Source organism: Pteronotus mesoamericanus, unplaced genomic scaffold, assembly GCF_021234165.1.
Source record: "Pteronotus mesoamericanus isolate MK-2021 breed Mesoamerican mustached bat unplaced genomic scaffold, CSHL_Meso_final contig_20, whole genome shotgun sequence".
In the NCBI taxonomy this organism is placed as follows: Eukaryota; Metazoa; Chordata; class Mammalia; order Chiroptera; family Mormoopidae; genus Pteronotus; species Pteronotus mesoamericanus.
The window spans coordinates 34,962,573-34,974,703 of record NW_026555085.1 but is presented as its reverse complement, the minus strand read 5'-3'; the positions used below and the strand labels follow the sequence as shown (position 1 = coordinate 34,974,703).

Below are 12,131 nucleotides of genomic sequence, written 5' to 3'. Positions count from 1 at the left end.
CAATCAGCTGCGTACTGAGTTGCTCTGTGGTATTTATTAAAAATGAAAAAAAAAAAAGCACTGCAAAGACGTACTGTAGAACACTTTCAAAGCCATATGCAGCGGTTTAACTGCAGGACTTCTACTGAAGTTAATGGGACTCATACTGGTAAATTCCAAGCACCACTTTGAAAATTTACCCCATAGTGACAGTTTAATGTTTCTTATTGATCCTAAGTCTTTGGATAACATCTAGAGGCAAAAAGGGACAATTCATCAAAGGAAATAAATAATCTTTAATGAAATAACTCTGCATTGCAACTATCATAAGTAAGAGGACACTACAATCTCGGTAAGCAGGTTCTTGGGGATTGTTAATTGGGCGTCATTACCGATGGGCCTGTGAAGAAGTGTTCATCACATTCTCCTAATTCCAGTGGCTTCTTGAAAATGACACATTTTCTTTTTCATTTTGAAATTTTATGTTTCTAAGGGTAGAATATATAGCTATATGGAAAAGTAAGAGGGAATAGGTTTATATTCTTCTGATTGGGTAAACTTGTATATTGCTGATAAGAAGTTCAAACAGGTATAGATGACTAAAAAAATCCCTCAAACCCTACAGCCTTATATAGCCATGCTTTTTGTTGCCTGATTAGAAAAAGGTTTTTTTTAGCTCAAGTAGTCAACATTATACCTGCCACGCATCTATTAGGCCTTTACCAAGCTGCCTGTCTCTAGAAACTTCCTTGTATCAGGTGACTATATGCCTTCATATGGCCTACATGGCCCTCATGTTACCTCTGTGTGACCTGTGCTTATCTCCCCATTGGCTCCTACGACTCTTCCCATTACTCACTGAGTTCAGCCAAAATGACCTTATGTCTTTTCCTTCGGCAAGCCAAATTCATTGGGTATTAAGAATGTTTGCAATTACTATTTTCTGGCCTGAAAAGATCTGTGCTGAAGTCTTCCCATGGCTAGTTCTTTTTTAATATTCAGATCAGCTTGATGGTTCAGTCCTTAGAAAGACTTTCTCAGGCCACCCAATCTAAAGAAGCTCCCAATATCTCTGATTTATTCTCTTCATTGCATTTATCTCTAGTTGATACCATCTTGTTTTATAAAAACATGTTTGTGTATTGTTTTTCCTGTCCACTGGGATATTAGCTCTACAAGTGACACCTTGCCCATTTGGTGCAACACAATCTTCCCAGCATCTAGAATCATCCTTGGACATGGTGGATGTTGTATAAATATTTGTTGAATGACTAAGTTCAAAACCCAGAGCATATTTGATCCTGTGTGTCATGAAATTAATTGTGAGACTCTATATCCCCTTTCCCCGACTACTTCCACCTCCATCACCTTTACTCTGTTTCACCATAATTAGTCTCCCTCTTTCCAGGGTTGTCCTTCTCTAAGGGCACAGGAGACTGCACTCTTATAGGCAAGGATCATGTTTCATTCGTCTTTATGTTTTTTACCCCTAAGATCACATTTGGCATATTATAAGTGCTCTGTCTGTGAATGAATTTTCTTATGTAACACTTGCTAGTACAGATTATTAATACAACATATTACAGTGCTCTACTGAAGTTTATAGGAGTGGGAAATAATTTTTCATTATTCATTTCCTTCTAAGGGCATTATCTATATGGTTAAGTCACATCAGCTAATCAAGCTACTTCACAAGTCCAAATCTGTGCACCAGGTCTACAATTACCTAAACAGATTTCTCAATAGTCTACAAATGTTAATAGATATTTAAGGGTTTTTCTGGGAGTAACTTACCCTCGAAATGTCTCCAATTGGGAAATACATGGAGAACCTCATGATAATATTGCTCAAGAGCCTATGTAATCTGATATAAGTTGAGTAAGTCTATTGTAGAGCCTAATTTCCCCTTTAGATTAGAGTTGCAACAGGTAACCTGATACTAAACCTGGCATAATTAAGGCCAATACTGCATTGGACATCATTTTGTAAAGTCTGGCTTCTCATTCAAAATTCTTGGATTATTAAAGAAGAACAAAAAAGTATCAGGTTCTTTGTGAGTTGGTGACAATAAATAAGGTTTAGTTCAATTTAATTAAAAATACTAATAAACAGGGCAAGTTTCTCATAGTTGTGTAGCATGATGCAATGGAAAAAATGTCATTAGATACTTGCTTGGTCACTGCCCTGGGTTCCTGACATTCTGCTCCTAAAACCCTTGGAATCTCTGGAGTGATAAGTGTTTTTTGTATGCTAATGAAATGACCAATAACTGGGGGCTCCTCGATAGCTTTAAGTTACCAGAAAGACCAAAGCATGGTTAGGGAGCTGGAACTTTAAGCCCAACCCTGGACCTCTGGAAAGGCAAGAGGGCCTAGAGTTGAGTTCAGTCACCAATGGCCAACAATTTAATCGATCATCCTATGTAATGAAAACTCTACGAAAACCTCTAAACTGTGGGGTTCTGAGAGCTTCCAGATTGGTGAAGACATTGAGGTCCTGGGAGGGTGGCATGCCTGGAGAGGGCATGGAAGCTTCGTGGTGGTCATTCCCCCACCTGTCTTTGTCCTACACTTTTCCATTTGGCTGTTCTGGAATTGTGTGCTTTATAATAAACCAATAATAGTAAGTAAAGCACTTTCCTGAGCTCTGTGTTCTTCTAGTGTATTATCAAACCTGAGATGGGGGGGTTGTGTTAACCCCGAAATTTGTAGTCAAGGCTGGGGGTTGTGCAGAGGGAGCCTTGTGGATCTAAGTCCTTAATCTGTGGGTCTGCACTAACTGGGTAGTTAGTATCAGAATTTAATTGAGTTGTTGAAGACCCAGTTCGTGTCTGGAGAGTTGGAGAATTGGTTGGTATGAGGGGAAAATAACCCTTAAATTTAGGTCAGAAGTGTGAGTAAAAACAGCTCTCATCATGTAGGTATAGTTTTCTAAAGTGAAATCACAAGCAGTGAATCCTGTTTCTTTCACCTACTGTATTTCTAACTGTGGACAAGTCTCTTAAGCTCTGCCTCACTTCCCCATCTACAAAACGGGATGTAATATTTATATAGTGCTTAGAGCAGTACCAAGGATATAGTAGCTAATAAATATCAGCTATGAACAACTAAAAGGATTGAAATGGCTTTAAAGTTTTGTGATCAATCAATCCAACAGGGTTTAATTGTCGTCAGATGATCCAAGGAATCCTATGGAAGGAGTCTATATGTGCTGAAGTGGCTTGCAGACTTAGAAGTAAAGAGAAGCAGAAGAAGATAGGAAATAACTTGAGAGAATATAATTTCTACCAAAGAAGAGAAGAGATTAGAAAATATAGAAAATGATGCAATTCAAGGACTTAGAACAAAATTCAATGTCTCTTAGAACAAAATATGGAAAAAAGCAGAGAAGCAAAAAAAATGCTGCCTCAAATCTTCAGTTGAGAGGCTGGCGGCAGTTCTGGGAATCTCCGATTTAATGTTCAAACACATTAACCGCTGATGTTGACTTTTAATACAATGAACTCACAGGTATATGAGAGTGGCCTTGGCTGTATGGTTGATTTTAATCAAAGCTTCAATTTTGTTTTAGCCTAGTAAGAACCTGGTTATTTTTTCTCATTAGAATAAATAGACTTTTTGGCATTTTCCCGAGAGACTGTTATCTCATGTCAAAGACATATGTGCTCAATTCCTGGGGAAAACATCTGTGCTGTGGTTTGCCTCTTTTGTCCTCTTGTGGAAATGTTACACTGAAGGAAAACTTTTAAAATAGCATTAAGAAGTCAACTTCTATTTAGCATCAAGTACAGATCCAAGATTAATAACAGGCTGGTATTTTCTGCTTCCTTGAGATGCATTGCAAGACTGAAAAATATGGCCCTGTTATATCTGTCTTTAGAGTCACCAGGGAATCCAAAAAGCCACTGTTAGAACTAATTTGTTGGCTTCCTGACACATCAGGCTCATTATCCTGATCTAAGCACCAGCCTTTGGCACTATTTGCAATTTTCAGGTAGGTCATTAATGAAAGCTTGAAAAAAGAATGGCTACGAAATCAATCTTTGAAGTTATTTCACACATTTTCAACTGAGAATGTTCACTGAGTGAGTGATTTGTGCTTGAATGTAGAGAAACTGTAAAGCAGCCAGCTCAGGTAAATGAAGAGCAACCTGGACAGTCATCCCAAAATATATTTGACTCCCCAAATTGGTAAGGCAACAGTTATTGCTCATAGCTGTAGAAATCTTATTTCGACAGAGTCTTAGGGGAGAGATATAAATTGAACATATAGGCATAAGGAATAATTTTCTAATTAAAAAAGATTTTATCAGTTTTCAAAGCAAATTCCCCAATCAAGCAAATACAAATAAATATGGTAATGAAAGAAAACACTTAATTAAAACAAAATTAAATAGATTTTTCTCTTCCCATAGGTAAGCACTGTTTTTTAAAATGTTTTCCCAACACACACAAGGATACTATGATTTTATAATTTTTTAAATCAACAAGTTTTTGTAAAGCTCCTGGTTCTGGCTTGAGTGCAGGGGTAAGAGGTGGGCAGCTCAGGAGGGGGAATGCTAAAGTCTTTGGGAATTAGCTCTGGGCCCCCTATCAAATTGTGTCCAAATGCTATCATTTGGTCTACAGGGGTCAATACTGTAGGAGACTTACTAGCTGACCACTGAGGTAGCTTCCACCTCTTTCCATTTGGAGAAAACAACATTGGTGTGCTTACAGAAAGAATTTTCCACTTGGGAGGCACAGCTAGCTTATCACAATCTTTTTTTGAATATTCAAGACTTCTAAAAATGTTTGGGTGTGTATTTGGCATGTTCAGAGTAATCAAATTTTACATGCAGTCTTGAGAAACTTAGCTACATTTCCAAACTCAGAACAGTTATCATAGACAGATGAGAGAGCTGTTATTCCTTTTTTCATTTCATCATGGTAAATTATGTTGAACAAGGGAACTACAAGCTTCACATTACATTGTACTTTATCATTTTACCAGTGACATCAATTATTTTTATGGACCTGTTAAACAGGCCCAGGAAGTGTTTTGTCATCTGGTACAGCTTGCTGCCTTCAGGCAGGTGACATTTGGTTCCTCTGTGTAAGTTAAATTTTATTGACCTCAGACTGAAGAGCCACATTTGAACATGTTTCACTAGTACCTCGATTCAGTTGGACCATAGGGTCAAACTGTTATATGTATATTAAATCAATGCCTGAAAAAATGCATAGTTTTCCTAAATGTAAGTACAAATGTTTTGTTCAAATAGGGGTTCATTATACATTTACTCATGAAATTTTCTTCCAAAATTATTAATTTACTAGAGGTAAAGTATCAAAATGCAGAAAAGGCCAAAAGAGTTACCTAAACTAAAACTATACCTAAAGCATGTTATACTAAATTTGTAAGGTCACTATTGATAGGTCCAAAGGTGTCTAAACTTACAGATAACATAGCCTAACATGGTGTTTAGAATCATGTGTTGCATCAAAACCTGCAAGGATCTGAGATGGGAAGAGAAAGATTAAAGGACAAAAATATGCTGATGTATCCTTAGATGAAAACAGCTATCAAAAGGAAGCAGGCATCTGGGAAAGAGCTTTCTTTTCAGCTTGGGGGCCAGAAATACATTGGCATTGCCTCTGGAACTGGAAAAAACCCAAGTTTTAATTGGTTTTAAAATCTGGACTAGAACACTCCCTCAGTCATCCATGAACCAACCTGATCTGGCAGGAGTGGAGTGAGTCTTGGCCAGCCACCTGTCTTGTGAATTGTTATGTTTGGGTCCCTTACAGGACAGAAAGTACTTATTGTGCAGTAGTTTCACATCAAGTTACAGTCCTTGGTGATGTTGCTTGAGAATTGAATTGAAAAAGAGAAAAGCCTCCAGGGAGAAATACCAAATGCCCTCACTAATGTGCCTTGGGGGGCTGGGTAGGCCTGTAGGCCTGGGAGTTACGACCTACTCCCCTCCCCGCCTGAGCAACGGTTTCCAAAAAGGAAGAAAGCCTATTCTTGCAGGAGAGAGGCAGCTGGATGGACAAAGCATGTTAAGATTGAATTAATTTATCATTTCACTATATTTACTACAATGCTTTGCACATAGCTAAATTCTATGAAGTTGGATTGAATAAATGGTGACTCTTTTGAAACATGTACTATGAAATTACCTCCGTGGCAGAATGTATGTGTGAAGCCCACCATTCTCCCATCCCCAGGACAGGGCTCTCCCTTCACAACAAGGATGGAATAAAACATTCTTCTTCACAGTGCCCATGGGTGGGCAGACACTTCCTCTGTTTCCTCCTTAAGTCACTCTGCCCCCGCCACAGGGCACAGGCGTAAAGGAGGAAACTACAAAGATGACTCAGTAGTTCCTGACTTCTAAAACAAAATGAAAAACCTGTTGTGGATGAACAAGGTAGTCTAAACCACTTTGCATACTAAAAATCCACTTTTGAAGATTGGAAATAGTTGAAATAGGTAAGCCTCACCAAGAACTCTCAGTATTTGGATATGAATGGCTGCCAACGAAGTGAGAAGGCAAAAGGAGCAAGAAAACCAAATTTAGCTGTTAAATAACAACAACAACCATAACAACAACAATAATAGCTTTAATATACAGGGTTTATATTTTCTCTAAAATGAGGAACATTTTATTTTTTAAAAAGGGGGAGTGCGAGGCTATATTATTCTATAATGTCAATGTCATGAGGCTGAGAAAGTCTGAGGAATTGTTCTGAATGAAAGGAGACTCAAGAAACATGACGGCTAAATGCAATGAGTGATCTTAGACTGGATCATGTACTAAAGAGGAAAAATGCTGTAAAGGACATTATTGGGTCAATTGACAAAACTGGAATACAGCCAGCAGATTTGATAAAGTATTGTATCAATGTTCAATTTACTGAAGGTTATACAAAAGAACATCCTTATTCTTAAGAAATTTACTTTGAAATATTTAGGGATAAAGGGCTGTGATGTAGGCAACTTGATGATTTTTTTGAAAAGAATTTTTTACTAAGACATAATTTATGATGTACTTTAAAATATATTACTGGAAGATCCCAGATCTTAACTCCAAAATGTTATGACATCTTTGTTAAGAAGTATAATTTGAAGCTGGCACCGAGGTGAACGGAGTTGCTCTGAAACCACAGTGTCAAAGATGGTGCAGAGATGTGATTCTTACTTCAGGACTGCAGGGTTAGGGACTCATATTCCAGAGTGAAAAACCCTTGATCCGGTCTGAAGTTACCGATGCATAAAGTAAAACATACTTGTAAACAATCTTGAGGAACACTAACTAGTATGAATTATCAGGTCTAGTACACTTCTACCCATTCCAGTTAATCAAAAGCATTAGAGGGATATTGCTCAAAGTGTAGAGAAAAAAGAGGTTTTATACTTACTGAAATGAATGCTTCCCTAATTCAGGAGCTTCCCTAAACCAACACTGGAGAAGGATACAGTTCACTGTAACTTGATACAAGCGGGTATTCCAGAGCTATACCTCCTGGCTCAAGTCCTAGGTCCACCACTTGCTACCTATATGACTTTTATTAACTTATTTCTCTTTCCCTCAGTTTCTTCTTCTGTAAAATGGGTATAATAAAATTACCTACCTCACAGTGCTGTGGTGAGGATTAAATGTCAACATTTTTTAAAACACAAGAGTGCCTGACATGATAAACACTCCACGAATATTAACTATTAATGCTAATTAAATGTTGCAGTACAGGAGACAGAAGAAAAGGATGTGGAAATCCACGTGTCTGGACTTTGATATTCACCTATAACACAGAAGGGCTTTCGGGCAAACCTCAGTCTTCCTTGCCATCCTCTGTACCGACAACAGCAACCTGCAGACCAGATTCGAATGATGAACTCCAAACCAAAGACGACAATCATCACGAACTCCTAAAATATCAAAAAAGACACGTTAGAGGCATTGTGGAGAAACCATAGCAAAAAGCTCCATGGGTATCTCTGGAAATTTAGGCACTTCATCTAAAACTTCTGTATGTTAATTGTCTAAAGTTACATCTCTTCTCTAAATCAGACAGAACCTGGAAAACATGGAGACCTCATATTGTCTGCATTTGCTATCATGGAATGCCATTCCTATTCAAGTCTCTAACGTTTTGGAAATTTAAGAGTCAGTTTCAATACTAAATTCGCAGGCTGAATTACCAATCTACCTCATCTGGAATAGCTGACTTCAGCTACCTGGTAATGTGTGAAGTATCTGAAAGAGATGACCCTGAAAACATGGCTTTAGAGTTTTGCAGAAAATAGAGCTTCATTTTGCTGCAAAGAGTGACAATCTCTGAGCTCTTAAGAGTTGTTCTCAGAGAAAAAGAACTGAATATGCTGAGTTCTTGTATTATGGTATCCAAACCTCCTTAGAGAACAGCAAATTTCAAAAACAATGCTGTGTGTTTGGCATATGTGTCCTTTGCCAGAAATAAGACCTTAGATTCTTTGAATCTGAAGGTTGTTAATTATTATGCTGCCCTTTGGTGAGAGCTGCTTAGAAAATAGTACCTGCTCCAGCAAAATGACTTTGAGATTATTTACAAGAGTTGTGAGTCAGTCTTGGAGAAAGGCCAACTAAGGTGTCTCATTAAGCAGTGGGTCATAGAATGAGAAACCAAATGGAATTTTTAAGAAGAAAGCATTTCTGGGACAAGCATATCATAGTCACATTGCTGTCCCTATAGGTACAGGCACTGATTTTATTGAACTTGGTTTTCCTTTAAAAAATAATTTCCACTGTTAGCATTATGCTAAGTGAAATAAGCCAATTAGAGAGAGACACTCATATGTGGAATCTAATGAACAAAATGGACTAACATGCAAAATAGAAACAGACAATTATTGGGGGAGGGGAGTGTTGGGGTCCTTGGGGGTGTGGGTGGGAGGATTGAGCAAAAAAGAAGGAAGAGAAAAAAACTCATGGACATGGACAAGAGTGTGGTGGTTTGCCAGGGTAGGGGGATGGGGGAAGTGGAGGACGGTAAGGGGGGATAAATGGTGATAGAAGGAGACTTGACTCGGAGTGGTGAACACGTAATACAGTGAAAGATGATGTGTTTTAGAACTGTGCACCTGAAACTTGTATAACATTTTTAACCAATGTCACCCCAATAAATTCAATAAAAAGGAAATTAAAAATTCCGTCTTATTTTTAAACAAGGATTGACTCAGCATTTATAATATAGAAAAATAGGTATTTTAAAAAATTTTATTGAATTTATTATTTATTAGTTGGTTTTTATTATAATTAGTTATAAAAGTGATACATAGCCTTTATTAAAATATTCCAACATCACAGAAATATAGAGCATTGAAAGTAAAGGACCTTAGAACAAATATTTCAAAAATTTATATGGAACCAAAAAAACCCCCAAAAACCGAAACCCCAAACCTGAATAGTCTCAGCAATCTTATTTTAAATATTTAAGTATATTTTATTGATTATGCTATTATAGTTGTCCAGTTTTTCCCCCTTTGCCCTCCTCTGCCTGGTAACCCCCTTTTCTCCCGCAATCCCCACCTTAGTTCATGTCAATGGGTCATGCAAATAAGTCCTTTGGCTTCTCCATTTCCTAAACTATTGTTAGCACCTCCCTGTCTATTCTGTGCCTACTAACTATGCTTCGTAATCCCTGAATCTTTTCCCCCATTCTCTCCATTCCCCTTCCTGCTGATAATCCTCCATGTGATCTCCACTTCTATGATTCTGTTCCTATTCTAGTTGTTTGCTTAGTTTGTTTTTATTTTTGTTTTAGATTCAGTTGTTGATAGTTGTGTTTGTTGTTGTTATACTGTTCATAGCTTTGATCTTCTTCTTTTTCTTATATAAGTCCCTTTAACATTTCATATAATAAGGGCTTGATGATGACGAACTTCTTTAGTTTTACTTTGTCTGGGAAGCACTTTACCTGCCCTTCCATTCTAAACAATAGCTTTGTTGGAGAGAGTAATCTAGGTTGTAGGATCTTGCTTTTCATCACTTTGAATACTTCTTGCCAGTCCCATCTTGCCTGCAAAGTTTCTTTTGAGAAATCAGTTGATAGTCTTATGGGAACTCCTTTGTAGGTAACTCTCTTCTTTTCTCTTGCTGCTTTTCAGATCCTCTCTTTGTCTTTATTTAACCTTTGGTATTTTAATTATGATGTGTCTTGGTATGAGCCTCTTTGGGTCCAAGTTGTTTGGGACTCTCTGTGCTTCCTGGACTTGTATGTCAATTTCCTTTGTCAAATTAGGGACATTTTCATTCGTTATTTTTTCAAATAAGTTTTTAATTTCTTGTTCTTCTCCTTCAGGCATCTCTATAATTCAGATTTGGCACCTTTGGAGATGTCCCTTTGGCATCTGGAGATGTCCCAGAGTCTTCTTATTCTCTCCTCATTTTTTTGAATTCTTGTTTCTTCATTCTGTCTGGTTGACAGTTTATTTCTTCCTTATGTTCCAAATTGTTGATTTGAACCCCAGCTTTCTTCCCTTCACTGTTGGTTCCCTGTGGATTTTTCTTTATTTCACTTAGTGTAGCCTTCATTTATTCCCGTATGCATTTGCCATACTCAACAAGTTCTCTGAGCATCCTTATCACCAGTGTTTTGAACTTTGCCTCAAAACAGGTTAGTTTAGAAGTGGAGATAGGTTGGTTTTCTCTCTTTCACTTAGTATTTTTCTGGAGTTCTGATCTATTCTTTCATTTGGGTCATATTTCTTTGTCTCCTCAATTTGGAAGGCTCCCTGTGTTTGTTTCTGTGTATTAGGTAGAGCTGCTTTGACCCCCTGTCTTGGTGCACCTGTTATGTTGTAAGGGGCAGAGCCTTAGGTATTCACCAGGGTGGGGCAACCTACTTCCTGCTTTGTGGTGCTGTATGTGAGGGAGGGGCTGAAAAGAGAACAATGATGCTTGCTCAGCTCTCACCCTGTTTTCAGTCATTTTCCCCACTTCCTATATGCAACTGGTACCCTTCTAGCTGTTGCCCTGGTGCCGAATCACAGAGTGGGTGGGCTTGCATACATTCTAGGACAGTGTGGGTCCTCTACATAAATTCTCCTGAGAGACTGGAAGTTTCTTCTGCCACCCCACCCCTCACTGGTTATTATAGCCAGAAGTTATGAGGCTTTATTTTCCCAGTGGTAGAATCCTGGGCTGTGCAGCCTGGGCTGGGGCTGGGACTGCTCACTCCCCAGGTATCCCTCCTGGTTTTTATCTGCCATGTGTGAATGCGGGACCACCCATTTTGCCAGCTGCCCCTGCTGCCTTGCCACTGCCACCTCACTGCTGCCATACCACATCCTCTCTGCTCCTGTCTCTGCCCCTCCTACCTGTCTGGATCACTATTTCTTCTTTAAATCCTTGGTTGCTGGACTTCCATACAGTTCTATTTTCTGGAAGTTCTGATTGTTTTTTGTTCTGAAGTTAGTTGTGATGTTTCTTATGGTTGTGTGAGGAGGAGAAGCATGTCTACATATACCACCATCTTGGCCAGAAGTCCTTGCCTCAGCAATCTTGAGAAAGAAGAACCAAGTAGGAGGGTCACAATGCTCGATATTAAGCTGTGCTACAAGGCCACTATAATTAAAACAGTCTGGTACTGGCATAAAAACAGACACAAAGATCAATGGAACAGAGTAGAGAACCCAGAAATAAACCCAAGTCTTCATGGCCAATTAATATTTGACAAAGGGGGGATGAGCATAAAATGGAGTAAAGATGGCCTCTTCTATAAATGGTGATGGGCAAACTGGACTGGTACATGCAAAGAAATGAAACTAGACCACCAACTGGTATCATACATCAGAATAAACTCAAAATGGATAAAAGACTTAAATATAAGTCATGACACTATAAAAATCCTACAAAAAATATAGGCAGGAAAATTTCAGATATTCCATGTAGCAATATTTTTGCCAATGTATCTCCCAGGGCAAGAGAAATAAAGGAAAAAATAAATAAATGGGACTATATCAAACTAAAAAGCTTCTGCACAGCTAAAGAAACCATCATCAAAGTGAAAAGGGAACCAACTGTATGGGAGAACATATTTGCCAATGATACATTGGACAAGGGTTTGATCTTCAAAATATATAAAGAACTCATATGACTTAACACCAGGTAGATAAACAATCCAATC

The 12,131-nt window shown here is 38.2% G+C and overlaps 1 protein-coding gene across 2 annotated transcripts in view; it reads right to left on the bottom strand.

Annotated features, from left to right (window-relative positions):
- The window catches only part of KCNQ5 (potassium voltage-gated channel subfamily Q member 5), a 540,177-nt gene that overhangs the window by 154,498 nt on the left and 373,548 nt on the right, over positions 1 to 12,131 (bottom strand). For both annotated transcript variants that reach the window (XM_054569623.1, XM_054569624.1), the window contains exon 3: positions 7,767 to 7,893. In XM_054569623.1, coding sequence (XP_054425598.1) covers positions 7,767 to 7,893 — 127 coding nt within the window. The remainder of the gene's footprint in view (positions 1 to 7,766; positions 7,894 to 12,131) is intronic.